Below are 16,462 nucleotides of genomic sequence, written 5' to 3' on the forward strand. Positions count from 1 at the left end.
GGACATCAGTAGTCCACCCCCTCTGGAGCCACAGCTTGTTTACACCTTGTTTTTCTGCTGGTTGCAACGCAGAATGTAAATTTGTGGACTTGCCGTTGGGCAGATTGAGTAAATGTCAAACTACACCTTCAGATTTAACATGTAAGGCTTGTTAGAATGTGTTTTTCCCTTTCAGGGCTGCTCACCCATCATTGATGGGATCTCACCGTCACCATGGAGATCATCCAGGCCACCCAGGTTTCCTTGCTGCCCCAGGAAGTCCCCTCAGCTACCTGGAGCAACAACTCTGTGCCCCCTTTCTCCAAGTTCCTGCTGCTCTCCACTCCCTCCGAACCGGCTCTCAGCTTCGCTCCAACCGATGAGGCCTTCCTCTGGAACGCCTCTCGGAACTGCACCAAAGCAGAGCCCGAATCGCTCCCTGGTTTGGCTGGAGTCTTCATTCCTCTGATCTACGGGATCGTGTGTGTCGTCGGCCTGGTGGGGAACACGCTGGTCATCCATGTTGTGGTCAACTACACCAAGAACGAATCCGTTACCAACATTTACATCCTCAACCTGGCCATCGCAGACGAGCTCTTCATGCTGGGCCTGCCTTTCCTGGCGGTGCAGAACGCCCTGCTCTCCTGGCCCTTCGGGTCTCTGATGTGCCGCGTGGTCATGACGGTGGACGCCATCAACCAGTTCACGAGCATCTTCTGCCTGACCGTCATGTCGGTGGACCGCTACCTGGCCGTGGTGCACCCCATCCGCTCCTCTTGGTGGCGGCGTCCTCACGTGGCCAAGACCATCAGTACCACGGTTTGGGCGGGCTCCTTCGTGGTGGTGCTGCCGGTGGTGGTGTTCGCCGACGTGCTGAAGGACGACGGGAACTGCAGCATCGTGTGGCCCGAGCCGGCCGAAGTGTGGAAGACGTCCTTCATCGTGTACACGTGCACCGTCGGTTTCTTCTGCCCCCTGCTGGTCATCTGCTTGTGCTACCTGCTGATCGTCATCAAGGTAAAAACCTCCACAGGGATGTTTGATTTCTGAAAAAACACGTCTCATCTTGTGTCGTTTTTACATGTTGGATTCTTCAAAATGCTCCCATGTCCATAAAGCTCGCCGCCCTTTTTAACTGAGAATGAGCCAGAAGCATGAAGGGAAATGGAAATAACAGTTTAAAGTCTGTGTGTGCGTGGGCTTTTGGCTTTGAAAGAAAAATTATCCAACACTGACGTTTTGTATGAAAGCTGAAGTATTCCAACGATCAAACATGTTCAGAAAGGAAAATTAAATTACCTCCTCCCCCTCGAAATTTTATTGAAAAACAATTTTGTTGTGCCACATGTTTTTGTTTGTTGCTAAAATGTTTTATATAATGCCTTTTTTTTTTTTTTTTTGGGGTGTGTATTCACAAAGAAAATCAGTGCAGAGAAACCTTTCAATAAAACAGCTTTTATCACACACACAAGAGAACACGCTAATGTACTTTATAATTGGATCATTATCTTTCACAATTACTAATAATGATGGAGCACACTTACACACAGGAAATGTTTGCAGAGAAAATAGAAACGCACACTTCGCCTGAGCGATTATTTCATGACTGTGGAAAAGCATTAAGTAACCAGCATTCTCTTCTATTACTTTGAGGCATGAATGTTATCGATAGTAACAATAATTATGAATAAAAAAGTATTGTTATTGAAATGTTTCAACAACTTGTTAGGACCAGTTTGCACAAATTAAAACTAAAACCGTTCGAGGGTTTGTAACATTCAGTTAAGAAAGCCACCAGAACAAAAGGTGCATAAAATAAACGTTCAATCAAATAAACAAACTAAAGATTTATTTTTCAGTCGTAAGTCACGGAGTGACAGAAACTCTTCTGGGCAGCAGGGCAAATATTATATTTTTCCAAGAAACCGGAAATACGGAGTCAATCAAATGAGTCAGTCTGTTTTAAGCAAATTGAATTGTCCAATTTAAGCTGCTTTTGGGTTTCATTAGATAAGCGGACAACCTTTCCTGGCTCAGGAGCCGATTTATGGACGTTTGTTTGGATTAGCATTCCCTCGTTTGTGCGTTCATGACTCAGATTTTAGACATTCATCATCAGTTTAGGTGTTTTGAGACGTGAGTGACTGTTTCAGTCCAAACTGTTTGTGAATCTCGTGTTGAATTAGCAGCAGTGTGTTCTTACATGACACCCTCTTTTTTTTTTTTTTTTTTTTTCACCCCCAAAAGGTGCGAAGTGTTGGAAAACGTGCACAGGCCACATCTTCTCGCCGCAGGAAGTCAGAGCGTAAAATCACCAGGATGGTGGTGGTCGTCGTGGCGGTGTTCGTCCTTTGCTGGCTGCCGTTCTACGCTCTGAACATCATCAACCTCCTGGTGATCCTGCCGGGGGACTTCAGGGGGCTCTACTTCTTCGTGGTCGTGCTCTCGTACGCCAACAGCTGCGCCAACCCCATACTCTACGGATTTCTGTCCGACAACTTCAAGAGGGGCTTCAGGAAGGCCCTGTGCCGTACCTCGCGCAGGGTGAAGAGCAACGACAGGGCCGGCACCGAGGTGCAGCGGCCCACGGAGGAGTGGGCCGGCATCGTGCTTCAAATGCAAAAAGGAGAAGGAGTCACCGATGCGCGGAGGAGAGACTGTGGGGGAAACGAGGACGAGGCGGAAATCGACGGAGCAGAAACGGCCATGCAGATGAGCGACACTTGCAACATATCAGAAAATGGGAACAGTAGCGGAGGGATTGAGGGCTCCAGGACACAGAGGGGGCTGAGGGGTCGGCCGGAGCCGGACGACTCTGGCCAGAGTGCCAAAAGAGCGACTGGAAAAGGCCCAGGCTTCGATCCCTCTGAGGCGGCGTCCTCTCTGAGTTCTCTGGGTGAAAACAACAGATCTGAAGAAGTCCTCGACAAAAACTCAGCGCTGGAAATCAGCTACCTGTGACAAACCTGGTTTCCAGGTTTGTCACAGGTTTCAAAGGTTTGTCAAAGGTTTCCAGACGGATCGCTTCACCGTGTAAATGTCGGACGTGAATATTACAAACGTCCTGCAAACAAAACGGAACATGATGAAACCTGCAAGGCAGGAGGATACAACGTATCCAAAGCATTGCGGAGCTCAGTTATTGTGACAAGTAGTCAAAAGAGATGCAGAAGCACGTTTCCAGTTTTTCCTCGAAGCTTGAGCTTTGATTCCTCACCTGCTGATCTTAAAAGTGAGACTATTCTACAAACTGTAACCGATAAACTGGTTTAAAAGAAAAGAAAGCATTTTACTAATATAAAGCCAGCAGAGGTTGATGTGGGCCGTCTAGTTTCAGTAAGTTAATTTAGTGATCAACACAAAAGATTCATTTATCTCTGCGGTGCTGAAGAACGACCTGTTTCAGGAGCACGCTGCCCTGAAACGACTGCTCCGAATGAGTCGCATCCCAATGAGAGACACCACAACTCATTGTGAAAAGAAAAACGTCAGCTATGTTAACCTCCTTACTTTTACGGCCTCGGCTTTCACACAGGCACGCAGGAGGTAAACTGTAAACACATCTCCTTTTTTCCTCTGACTTCTTTTCACACTTCAAGGTTAGCTTGCTTTACCACGCTCAGCTACTGCTTTTATTTCAGGGTGGTGAAAGTGTAGATATTTTCTGAGGACGAGAAAACAAGTATTTGGTTTGATGTAGTGTGTCACGTCACGTGTGGTTGGAAAGTCTCTTTCATGCTGAGATTATTTTAGTTAATATTAATATTGTATTCACCTCTGAATATTTGTTAATTTCCCTCTAAAACGTGGTGGCATGAACTGCACAGCCCCAAATATAAAATATATTTCTTTGTTTTTTTTTTCTTTAATCCTCTTTAAACTTGTAAAGAAACGTTAGATGAAGACGGAGTTAAAGCAGATTTAAACATCCTGCCTCCTGCATGCATGAGCTGCATGTGTGATCATGAATAAATTAATATTTCATGATTGCATAATTTCATCTCTTTGAAAGATGCAAAATGATATAAAATGTGTCGTCCTGTTGCATTTCAGACACTTTTGTAAGTGTGATTTTTGGCAAGGATGTTTTTCTAGAGCTTTTCTCTACGGCGCGTTCCGAACTAAAAACACTAAACCGACTGGAAATGTATACAAAATAATATAATAAGCTGCCTGATGCAGACTGTTGAAATAGTTGAGCTGTGTCCTGTAATGTATTGTGGACTCAATATTTTATGTCCTATTAAATCCCACATCAACCGGTCTTGTTAAATGGCCAACTTGCCACATATTTGCTTTTTTAATCAGTCTCTTTGTTGTCCGTGATGACAAAAAGTACAGTGTTTGTGTTGTGATGTTATCAGCCACGTCGGGAGAGAGTCTGTGAAGCCCTGATGTGACGAGAGTGGACTGAATAAATGTTTACAGTTGATATGGAATGTAAATACTTCGTACCACAGTCAAGCCCAGTGTTGTTGCCATGATGTCACTTGAACTACTGCACACAGTTTGTGCATGGATGTAATATGTTCATTAAGTATACAACTGTGTAACTTTTGTCATGATGATGATCACAAGAAACACTAAAAACCATGAAAAAGCTTTATTTGCCGTCTGATGGTGAAGCAGTTTGTCCTGCAGCAGGAGTCCAAGGCCACCCTCTGGAGGCTGAAGGAGGGTCGGGGGAAAAATCTTAATGCCAGCATTTTGTGTTTCTGTTTAAAAAATATTTAATTTAAACAAAACAACATGTCAGTTTGTATCATCTGGGTGTTGTGCTGTGAACAGGATGGTGTTAAGTGTGTGTTTGTAACTTTGTTGAAACGCTGGACTTGTGTTTGAAGCGTTCACATTATTTCAGTCGCTCTTCCCCTCCTCCGTCGGCACAGCCTCATTCGGGTACGACTTCTCCGATCCACCTGAGGTAAGGCGGGTTTCCCTGATCGATGGGCAGGCTGATGACCTCGGCCACCTCGTAGGGATGGTTGGAGCTGAGGAGGAGGAGGGGCAGTTACTGAGAGTGTAAACAGCTGTGATTAAAGCCGCGCTTTGGGTCAAAAAAAAAAAAAAAAAGACTCACCGGACATATTCGGCAAGAGCAGGCACTTTGGAACTTCTCGTTTTAATCATCTAAATGCGGAGAGAGACACTGGGTCAGGTCAACCGGCTTCATCAGACACTTAACGGGACACAAAAAACTGTCCTGACCTATATTCCTATTGGAAAAACATTTTTAAATATTAAAAATGTTCATGTGTTTTGATGTTCCTGATCTCAAAACGATGACTGCCATAAAATGCCCATGGTTTGTGAATTGTTTTATCCTGTTGTACTGAAGACAATTTGAAACTAGCAATTGAGACCATAAAGTAAAAAAAAAAAAAAAAAAAATCAACTGTTCAGTCGGGGGCATTTTCAGCAGTGGATTTGCCCCCTGATGGGCATTAGACAGCATGCAGGTAGAAGGATCTTTTGCACTGATGTCACATTTTAGCCCTGGAGTCTTCAGACAAATAGCTCACACAATCCCTCCTAACGGTGACTTGAACAAACCACAAAACACAAGAGAGCACTCACCAGCAGCACCTCGCTGTCCTCCTCAATCTTCCCCTGCCATTCATATCTGAAAGAATGACACACTGATTTAAACAGAGCTGTTTATATAAGAGCAAAATGTATGAATTAAAATAATATATCTACTAAAAAAAAACTGCCTTTTATTCTCGTCCTGTTGTGAACAACAACCGGTGCATGTTGAAAATTAAAGACACAAATCTGATCAGACAACGTGAAGGCTCTGAACTTACACAGATTTGATTGCTGGGATGATGTTGACACAAGCAGCAAGCTTCTTCTCTACAATGCCCCTGTGAGAGAAAGGACAAGGACGGATCAAACACTGGTGAATATGCATAAAAAAGAACTGTAAAGAATCATTTGGCCTGAATGAGTTATAATCTAGGGTGCGTTCAGAAAGTGTTCAGACCCCTTTGATTTAAAAGAAATGTTAAAATTTAAGAGAAAAACTGAAATATGACTGACGTGTGTTCAGCTCAGTTTCAGCCCATTTTTCTTGATCACCTTTGAGACGCCTTGATTGGCCTTTCCACCTGCGGTGAAGTCAGTTCGTTTAAACGTGAAGGAACAAATTTCTATACTCGCTCCAACAGCAGATAATGCATATCAGAGCAAAAACCCAGAGGAGGAGGGAGCTCCACCTTCCTACAGCCGGCTGCCCGATCAAACTGAGCCATCAGGATGGAGGGGCCTCCATAAGACAGCTGATCATCCTCATCTTTTATTACATTATCACGTTAAGATAAGACAACTGAGATGGGACTCATTGTGTCACCTCGCCAAGTCTTTGGCCACCGTGTCATTGGGACAGGTTACAAAAGCAGCGGAGTGTGTCCCCGACATGTACGTCTCAGATGCCATGGAGAACGCTCTCAGTCCTACAGTCCTGAGCAGCTGGAACATAAACGCACTCAAGAGCACCGTCTGTGAGAAGGAGAGGATGAAATCCATTAACCGGCCAGAAAAGAGTCCAAAGTGGAGTTCAACAGACAGACAAATCCCTGCGGTGTGTCAGGGGCATCTGCACGCTCTGCACACTCACCAAAATTAAAGCTTTTGAGGATCCACCCCACAGTGACTCTGCACTGGGCAGTCCAATCCGCATTCCCTACGCAGGTCAAACACAAAAGGGTTAGTCCACAAACATGGCAGCTGCTTCAAAGATTTATGTTTGAAAATGTATTTCATTCCAAAGGTGGCGTGAATTTTTTTGACTCAAATTGGTTAAAAACTTTGACAGATTCCACAACCACACTGAGATAATCTGACATTAATACACCCTTTGAATGTTTAACAGACTAGGAAGAGGAGGAATGATTCTTTCATCCTGGAGTCTGTTCACAGAAACAGAAACACAGACATCCATTTTTAACAATACTCATAGATTATCCATAAAGGAATGACAAAAAAGAAAGACAGATATGAAAAGGGCTCCGGAGCTCACAAAGAAAAAACAAAACTGTTACAAAATACACAGTATCTGTAGCTGCACGTGTGTATTTGTGCACTTATGTATTAATTTAGAAGATAACATCAAAAACACACACACTAATTTTCCTTTCCTCCTATCTCTCTAACTGTTTCTGAATCTTGTTTTGTCTGTCCATTACATATTCCCTTCGTGTCACACCTGGTTGTTTGTCACCAACAGAAATAACAAAACAAAAATGTTTAGTCAAACTTCTTATTTTCGATCATGCTGATAAACGTTACATTTTTTTGTGCAAGCTCATGCAGTAAAACATGTCACTTGCATTTTAGTGCAACCACACTTCATTTTATCTTGTATTAATGCAGATTCTGATATAAACAGCTGTATGGTTCCCAGTTTTTCTTGCTCTGCAGCAGCAGACCCTGTTGTGTTGTCTGCCAACGTGGTTTGTTTGCATTGCATCGCAACACAAAATTCAGCCTCTTGTCTGCAACATAACACCACAGAGTCGGTATCTGCTCCTAAATTATTTCTGCTGCAGGACGAGGACCCGAAACACGAAGCATGAGACACTCGGGCGTGCTAACATGCTAACAGACTTCCGGGTTAGCAAACAGCAACAGAAGCACGAGCGACTTTATCCAAACACAACATTGCCAGAAAAAATAAAAAATTATATATACAATGGTTAGTTCTGGCTGATAAAAGCAGGAAACAGGGCAGCTGAAGTTGAAGCGTGTCTTTGTTTTGTAGCTTACTTTCTGCTGCTGTCTGTGACGTTGCGGTCTTCTTCTTCTTCGCTGGTTTTATTCGCGCACCGCAAAGCAGCCTGGGAGTTTAACACCGCCGACTACTGCGGAGGGTGAAGAGATAAATAAAAACACATTAACAATAATTATTTCATAAATAAAAACACATTAACAATAATAATTAATTCGTAAATAAAAACACATCAACAATAATAATCAATTCATAAATAAAAACACATCAACAATAATAATTAATTCATAAATAAAAACACATCAACAATAATAATCAATTCATAAATAAAAAACATCCTGCCAACAATTCTTCAAAATTTAATTTCTTTAATGATGGGCAACAGCAATTTTCTCGCTTTTTATTTGTATATTTCTTCCATTAATCTTTTTCTGAACTTCAGATTATATAATAATGTCTGATACCGCTCACAGTTGATGTGTCCTACGGTCATATTCTTAATATTGAATCTTGTTTTCATCTATTCCGCCTTTAACCCTAACCCTAACCCTAACCCATCAATACCTCCAATTAAATTAGTAATTTGAGAATAAATCACTGATATAATGCCATAAAATAGAAAACATCTTGAGAACAGTATAAAGTTTATGGAGCACATAAATGTGCTGTGCTTTCTGAAATTAGTCTGAATATTCAAAGATATTCAAAGTATTTTATTTATTTAAGATGAGAAACACTGAAAGTGACTGAGCTCATTTTGATGCCTCAGATCAGTTTTTAGTTTATAAAATTGTTAATAGTTTATCAATAGTAGGTGGATTGCAACGTGGTAACAAACCCAGCAGAGGGCCCCACTGACCTCTACAACATCCTTTTGTTGGTGTGTGTGAGGGTTTGATTCCCAGACAGTTCAGCTTTTATTCTAAAACTCAGCGGACATACACACACAAACACACACTTTTTATTTTCACACACACACAAATGATGTTTGAGGTGTTTGGTTTTTTTTAACAGCTAAACTCCGGATGTGCTCTTCAGGAAAGATCCTCCAGAACTTCTGATTTCAACTTTCCCTCCGAGAGTGAGAACAGCGGTGAAGGAGTGAAAGCAGTCTGCTAATCACTTTGTGCACATGCTGATGTGTGTAACGCTGATTTTTCACTGTTGATGACAACTCTTTACAGCGGCTCAACATGCAGAGGCAGCAGTTAACCATCTGATGGCAGCTGCAGCAGACAAGGATGGGTAATATGATAGGCTCTGGTTGGCTAGTTAAAACACACACACACACACACACACACACACAGTTCCTGTCATCACGGTGGCAGCAATGTGTGTGATTGTCTGTCTACACAAAAATCATGCTTACTCTTTGTGTGTGTGTGTGCATGAGACAGAAAGCCACTTTGTTTGATAGCATCCTCCCTCTCCTCACTCTTGATTAAAGAATCAGACAAGCATGTCACACGTACCAGTGTGGATAACATACACAGACGTGCGGACGCACAACACACGGGCACACATGTGACACGTGCACTCAGAACAAGATGGATTGAGCAGTGGCTGATGGGAGCGCTCTACATAAAGACGCAGCGGACACGTATTAGTGGAGCTTGTCAAGCTTTTGCAAGAGCAATGAGGGACGATGGGAGGAGGAGGGATATGTTGGTGGAGGTTGGTGGTGGTGGTGGTGAACGAGGGGTGGGGGCTGGGTGGGTGGAGGGGCTTGTTCCCATGGAAACTGTGCAGTCAGCACATCTGTACGTGTTATGCGCTGTCCTCTCTCATCGGCATCCCGCGGCCTCTCCCCACCACGGCTGGACATGACAGCCTGCGCTCACATGGAGAGGCTGAGCTCACAAGCAAACACGCACTAGCCGACTGTCCTGACCCCGTTGCCGTGGTGACCACAGACCTGAACCCATGGGATGTCATCTTGGTATGCGCAATAATGCATATGTGTGTGTGACAGAGGCCAGCAATGTACACACAAATACATACAAGTTGCTGCTGCTGCCACTGGGCATCCTGCTTCTTCACCCCCCACCCCCCCCCCTCTCTCTCTCACCCTCCGAGCATGAGGAGAATCAATATGTTTTCAATTTGCAGCAGAGCCGTCCTCCTCTGCATCCTAATCAGGCTCTACTGGCCCTTTAACTTCCAGAGAGAGAGAGAGAGAGAGAGAGAGATGGGGGGGTAAAGATGAACCCCAAACAGATGACATTTCAACATGCAGCAAAAGTGTCCCCCTCAGTGGAGCACGACCTTAAGGACAACTTCCTGCAGATTCACTCCAAGATCTGAGTGATGACGTCACATCCGGTGCAATTTCCTGTTGCACAAAAAAAAAGAAAGAAAAAGATCTAAGACACATTTAAGATGTGAGAAAAATGTATTTCCCATTTCTCAAATTTTCGACATGAACACAGCGTGAGTCCTTCATGCTGGAAATGTTTGACATGTGACAGCTTAAGGTTCTTCTGGATATGGTGTTAAAAGATGCTGGACATGGGAATGAAAATACAACATCCATTTTATTTTATATACACAAATGGAATGACTCATACTACATGTTGTTGAGTAGAGTTCTGCTCCACTCATTGTGCGAATATAAAATTGGATTGTCAGATTATTATTTATGAAATATAATTTGATTTTTTTTCTGTTACTACAGGTCACACCAGCTATCTGAGGAAAGCATGCAGCTTGTTTCACTGAATAATTTATAATAAAAAGGGTTTTTTGATCATCATAACCAACCTGTGATGTGGCGAACACGAGTTTATATCAAGAGGAACACACGTGAAACACGAAGAAAGCTGTCAAGTGTCCGTTCATACATTTCTGTGTGAACCAAAGCTTTTGTGGTGGTGGTTGAAACATAACTAAGCATCTGACCTCCAACTGGCCCCAGAAATCTGCTCCATGCCTCAAACCAAGAACCCTCACACAAGTTTTAACGTTTGCTAACACGACAGCTTGAACTGTCTTCTGGTTGGCACAGAGACATCTTCACAATGTGAACTCATAGACAGCTGCATAAACTACAACACATTCAACCAGTCTCCAAAAAATAAAAGTCTCACGTCTCTTCTGGTTGTAATGAGCTTTCTGTCATCAGTCATCCAGTTTAAAGGTAACCTGATAAACCTGTAACATGTATAACTGTATTTTTAACGTTACCCGTCCATATTTATCAACACCACTCAATGCAAGTGTGACAAACAAACGAACACTCGCTCATCTTTTCTAATGTTCAGCTACAAAGCTAGCAGAAAACAAAGTTAACGTTACATAGCGGATGCTAAGAATAACATGTATGCTAACTGTCCATATCCGCTAATGTGACTTAATGTAACGTTAACGTCTTAAAGTTTTCAGGTGCCTGATAATCTATCTGAAGAAGTTGATCCATCGTCCTTCATTTTGGTACCACAGACTTTGCTGTCTTCTTTACTTGACGCCATCTTTTTAAAAGTTTTTTTCACCAAATGTAATTAGAACAGTTACAGAAGCAGCTGCAGGTGTGCCGCCGCCACGCCAACTGTGATGGAGCAGGAGCGTGGGCTGCATGCTGGAGTTTCTCTGGTGTTGATAATCACCTCGGTGGAGTTTTGAAGTGATTCAAAATCTTCTTCATTTTCGCCAAACTATCAGTAAGTCAACATGGAGGCGCGGCCCTCCCTTAGATAGGTTTCTGCAGTGATCTCTGGGAAATCATGTTTATACCATCAGTTTGTACATTTTTATGAACACAACCTTGTAGCTTTAAAGTCAAAATGTTTTTTCTGTTTTCTTTCTATTGTATTTTAGAGCCTATTGTCCACTGAACAAGCCCACATGCATTATTTTACTACGATCCGCGGCAAAGTTTGTAATTATGAGAGGAAGAAAGGGGAAAAGATGGCGAAGTTAATGGATGCAAAGTTTGGGGTGGATAGATGGTTCAACAAAGCACAAAATAGTTGTGTTTGATTTCCATGTTAAAGTAGCAGTTTATTTAACGTCTCCACCGTGTTAACCGTGCCGTAGCTGTGACCACGGGATTGTGTAATGTTTAAGATAGGATGGCTTTAGTTTGAGTTTTAGTGCCTAAACCTAACCAAGCGATGACTGTTGCTACGGCAACCACAATGACGCAGGATGCTACGTTGCAGGTTTATTATAGAGACCATGAAAATCAAGATCTGTGGAGGTGTCATCGTAGGAGACCCTCCTTTGGGTTGTATCAGAGACCTGATTGTTCAGGTTGGACTTCGTTGGTATTTTAATATTTTCAGCTGCTGATCGTTTTGTATCAGTGACTCAGCCAGGATCGGTGCGTGGACGTGCTCCCACTGACGGTCACATTGTCTATGCAAATGAAATAAAGAACTAAAAATTGAACTTTTCTTCCGGAACCGGGGGAAACCCAAAATAACCCACTTTGCAGCTCGACATGAACAGGCGTCCGCTGACTAATCTAGCCGCACTTGCACTTTGCACACACAATAGCGGTAATTAATCCGATGTAGAATAATGACAAGCAGGTGACAGCCGATAAGGTGGGCTCGCTGTGGGCGTTCTTGGACAAGACGTGTCAGCTCGGTATTGTCCACGCTGTGGGTACGAGCCAGCACGAAACTGGAACCAAACGGGGTCAGAAACAGGCGGATAGAGAGAATCTCAGTATGAAGAGAGATGAAAAGGGGGAGAAAAACGTGAGGCAGAGAAAGAGAGGGATCTGAGCTGCTGTCTTTGTCTCCCCTCCTTCTCTGCCCCCGTTAGCGCTGACTTCTGTGGAGGGAAGGCTGTCCTGAGACCTCCCTCGTTCACCCAGGGGACGAGAGGAGAGAGGACTTCACCTCTGTGACAGCAGGGTCTGGGAGACAATACCTCCGAGGACTGAGAATCCACAGCAATTAGCTCGTCTGCACTCATTCCTGCACTTATCTGCTTATCTACGTTGCACCCATGGCTTCGGGGTGGAGGCACACATATTGTTCAGTGATTAGCTCCATGACCTTTAGTCTTGACCTTGAACACGAGGCCTTCTGTAGGTGACTCGTTACTCGTCTGTAAAAACGCTGATCAAGCGGTTAACTATGCTTTTAGTTTTCAGCTGAGGAGTCAAAGGAGTTTGCAGAATCTTTGCAAACCACACAAGTTTCTTAAGCTTGACAAACCTTCCTAAAGCCTTTTAGGTCATTTGGCGGTTTTTTATTGTTAATGACGTGCTGCCAGGTCGCCGTGGACATGTCGAATTTGCAGAATGTTGTATTTGGTTTAAGACATTTCCGCCTTGGTTTCACATTTCAGCTAAGCAGTTCACATCCACTTCTAAACACTTAGGATGCCCCCCCCACAAAAAAATGTCACCATAGAAAACCAGGACGTGACTCCAGTTAAATATAAATATTCATGTAACAGAGATGATTAAACAAGCAAGCAGTTTTCACACGCAGAAAATGGGGTTGCGTCCTCTTGCTTTATGCTTTGGAGCATTTCGAAGCCTTCAGCAAATGCTGGGGTTGATATATATTTTTATTTAATGCAAATGATTACTGAAAAGAAATTAAATTTATTCTGACTGGGTCAGCTAATGTGAAGACTGAATAAACTAGATCGGCGGCGTGTAAAGTAAAGATTTGCAGAGTGATAACACAGAAATAAAGCAGATTCAACACAAACTCTGACCCATTTTAATTCAGTGTACAAGCTGCCTGTCGTCTCTGTGACGGTCTAATTTGTTGAGGGTAATTACAGTGATGTCTGAAAATGACTGTGGACATGATTTATTCGAATGATTCCACATTAAGCGTTCCCAGTGTTAGGGAGAAGAAAGCAGAGAAAGAAACAAAAAAACAAAAAACAACTCAGCCCGAATTTCACTTTGTGTGTTTTCCTGTCAAACTCTGAAATGCACAAACGACTGGAGAGAACAGCTGGACAAACAGATGTGGCTGCATCCTGAAAGGCTTTCCAATTTGTGCTTCGTCTTCATCGCTGCAGCGGCAGATCAAAACTGGGAAAATCCACAAAAAAAAAAAAAAAAGAAAAAGCCCGAAGAAGCCCGTCACATCAACACTGGCAGGAAATGTCCCCATTGTTCTCCCTCTGAAAACAATGAACAGCGTGTCCCCTCTGAAGCGCCGCCACAATGTGAGCGCAGGATTGAAGTGCGTTCAAAAAAATGTATATATTTAAAGCGCCTCACTTTTCTTTTTCTGCTCCACTCTTATCTCTCATCTTCTGCCCCCTCTGCATTGCTAATTCCCCAGCACATCGCCTCTCTCTGTCTGCCTGTGACTTTGCTGGTGGCGCCAGAGCAGAGCTGGGGTGGAAGTTTCGAAGTAGGCCAGGTTGCAGCAGGTAACGCAGAGTCATTCATGCAGAGTGGAAGCTCGCAATGAGAGAGCGAGAGGAACAGGACACCCTGGCTCGCCCTCGGGCAATAAGGGGGAGAGTGAGAAGGGGGGGTTAGAAGGAGGATGGAAGAAGACTCGGGATTATGACAGAGAAAGAAAGAAAGACAGGAATAGTGAGGTGGGAATGGCAGCGTAAAGCAGAAAGAAAGCAGCGAGAGATAGGAGGTTAAAAAAGGAAGAAGAGAGAAGCCGGAATTAGACGTGTACAAATGGGACCTTTGGCTAATTTGAATCCGTGTGCCTGATCTGTTGGTGTCTTAAAACTGACAGTACACAGCTACCTTCTTCATCCTGCGTACGCTACATGGCCAGGCCCGTTTAAATGCCAGCATTATCCGGTTCATTTAAAAAAAGAGCTGCTGTGATTAGAGCATTTGCACACTATGGAGCAAAGTAAAGCACATAATAACTTTAAGATGTTCACTTGATTGCCAACGGTTACTTTGAAGGTGTGATTAGAAAGCACGGAGCACAAAAATGAAACTTAAAGTAGGAACGAGAAATAAACTGACAATGTGATTGAATCTTTAATAACATTATTATTGTCTTAATATTATATTATTACCTTACACATCCAAAACAGACTCAGAGCAGCATTAGCATTCATTCAGAGTGGCTGTGGTTCCCTCCTCTTTGCTAAGTGGTCCACTTTCTTTACAAATCGATCACTATTTGGGATGCACACCGCCGGGCGGAGTGTTTGCTCACTGCTGTAGATCTTTATGAACTTGACAGCTGACAGAGAGAGAGAGAGATCGAGTCTGAACAGGAAAACCAAAGCAACGGGCCGAAAGGTGTGAAAATGCCGAGATGAACCGTCCCACTTTGTGTTTGTCGTTCAATCCACCATTGAAGGTTCTTCATCCTCTGCGGTGATAACCGGGGATGCCCATGCTAGCATGCTAACTCCAGGAGAAGAAGAGAAACATAAAACAACTTAAGTGTTGTTTGATGCTGAACAGAGTAAAGAGCTGTTGATTGTGACGTTGGCTATGAAGCAATAGCAGCAGCTCACTTGCAGTAGAGAGCCTTTTAACATGCATTGTTAGCACTTTGTGTATTTATCGACTGAAAAGGCCGCTCTCCTGTGATAGCAGGAATATAAGACGAGCATCAGAAGATTTCATACTGGGAGAAAAAAACACAGAACCTCACAGGTTTACAGACTCAAATTGACTTTGTGCTGCGTCGAACTTGCGTTGACACAGAGACAAAAGTGTCAAACTGCACCCGTGCCGTTCGGCGCTTGTGCAGAAGCGGCACATAACATGAAGCATCAACAACGACAACAACAACAACAATGCAGCAACGACGCCACGCCGGTCATGATTAAGGGATTCTCTGCGCCTCTCCTCTCGTCTCTGGCCATCAGTAACCAGAGTGCAGCAGGGACTTGAGGCTGTGGCTGGATGAGAGGAGAGGAGGAGGAGCAGAGTAGAATGTTAAACATGTCCTCTAGACCCCAGAGGAGGAGGAAGGAGGGCGGCCAACATGGCAGACTGTTCCTCTCCCTCTCTCTCTCTCTCTGCCTTGTCTCTGTTTGTTCTTTCCCTCTATCTTCTTCTCTCGCTTTCTTCCTCCCACTCTATCTGCAGCATCCTCTCTTCTTTTGGAGAAATCTTTTGTGTCTTCCATTTGGAAAGCGTTCATGTTCGTCATTCTGTGTCTCTCCGGGTCTCAGATTTAGTTTTGTCGCTGTAATTGTAATTCACTCGCTGTATGAAATGTTATTAGGCTAAAGGATTTGCGTCACTAAATGAGGTAACACTCATTTGAAAGATGTTTAAAAAAAAAAAAAAAGAAAATCTGCTCTTTCGGAATGATTGATAAGCCAATATGAAATTACCTTTCTCTACTTTTTCAGAATGATTCAGGAAACTTTGGCACTCCCACTTAAACAAATCACATCAGTTTGTTCACATCCGATCATTAGACAGTTTGAACAAGTTTGGGTGTTATCTCATGCAGTGCCCTCATCAGCAGGACAGCCCCGTTTATTACAGCCTTCCAAAATGAAAACGGACAAATACAGAATGATCTGGTTTCCATTTTAAGTTTAACACTTCTTAAAGTAGTTTGTTAATAACGGAGAAAGACGATGTGTTGGCTTCTGGTTGGATAGAGAATCCAAAGTGTTGTCAGGAAAAATGTAATGTCAGCAGTTTATCTGTTTAGCAGTTTAGCATTAAACTTCACCCGAGCTCATTTACTGAGGTTAAGAAGCTAGCCTGCTAATTCAGACTTTTTTGGACTTTTATCATTCTCTAATATTGAGTCTGAAGAAGTAGATCTGCTCAGACGGCGTCCTGTAGAAGGAACAACTGTCAGACTGCCAATGCTGAATATG

The 16,462-nt window shown here is 43.3% G+C and overlaps 2 protein-coding genes across 2 annotated transcripts; one reads left to right on the forward strand and one right to left on the reverse strand.

Annotated features, from left to right (window-relative positions):
* The first annotated feature begins 213 nt into the window (after window positions 1–213).
* Window positions 214–2,940, forward strand: LOC115042900 (somatostatin receptor 3). Its single transcript, XM_029501099.1, has 2 exons — window positions 214–996; window positions 2,227–2,940. Exons 1-2 carry the CDS (start codon window positions 214–216, stop codon window positions 2,938–2,940), a joined length of 1,497 nt encoding a protein of 498 aa, XP_029356959.1.
* Window positions 2,941–4,452: 1,512 nt separating this feature from the next.
* On the reverse strand, window positions 4,453–7,802 carry LOC115046830 (protein CutA homolog). The gene is made up of 7 exons (XM_029507459.1): window positions 7,747–7,802; window positions 6,599–6,664; window positions 6,332–6,480; window positions 5,787–5,846; window positions 5,557–5,602; window positions 5,060–5,109; window positions 4,453–4,970 (listed from the first exon to the last, which is right to left on the reverse strand). Exons 2-7 carry the CDS (start codon window positions 6,659–6,661, stop codon window positions 4,871–4,873), a joined length of 468 nt encoding a protein of 155 aa, XP_029363319.1. The 5' UTR covers window positions 6,662–6,664; window positions 7,747–7,802; the 3' UTR covers window positions 4,453–4,870.
* Between the last annotated feature and the right edge of the window lie 8,660 nt (window positions 7,803–16,462).

Source organism: Echeneis naucrates, chromosome 1 (assembly GCF_900963305.1).
Source record: "Echeneis naucrates chromosome 1, fEcheNa1.1, whole genome shotgun sequence".
NCBI lineage: Eukaryota > Metazoa > Chordata > Actinopteri > Carangiformes > Echeneidae > Echeneis > Echeneis naucrates.

Coding starts and splice junctions, on each gene's coding strand:
- LOC115042900 (XM_029501099.1), top strand. CDS start 214: ATGGAGATCATCCAGGCCACCCAGGTTTCCTTGCTGCCCCAGGAAGTC. Junction 997..2,226: donor ACCTGCTGATCGTCATCAAG/GTAAAAACCTCC, acceptor CACCCCCAAAAG/GTGCGAAGTGTTGGAAAACG.
- LOC115046830 (XM_029507459.1), bottom strand. CDS start 6,661: ATGCGGATTGGACTGCCCAGTGCAGAGTCACTGTGGGGTGGATCCTCA. Junction 5,603..5,786: donor ATCCCAGCAATCAAATCTGT/GTAAGTTCAGAG, acceptor TCATTCTTTCAG/ATATGAATGGCAGGGGAAGA. Junction 4,971..5,059: donor GCTCTTGCCGAATATGTCCG/GTGAGTCTTTTT, acceptor CCTCCTCCTCAG/CTCCAACCATCCCTACGAGG.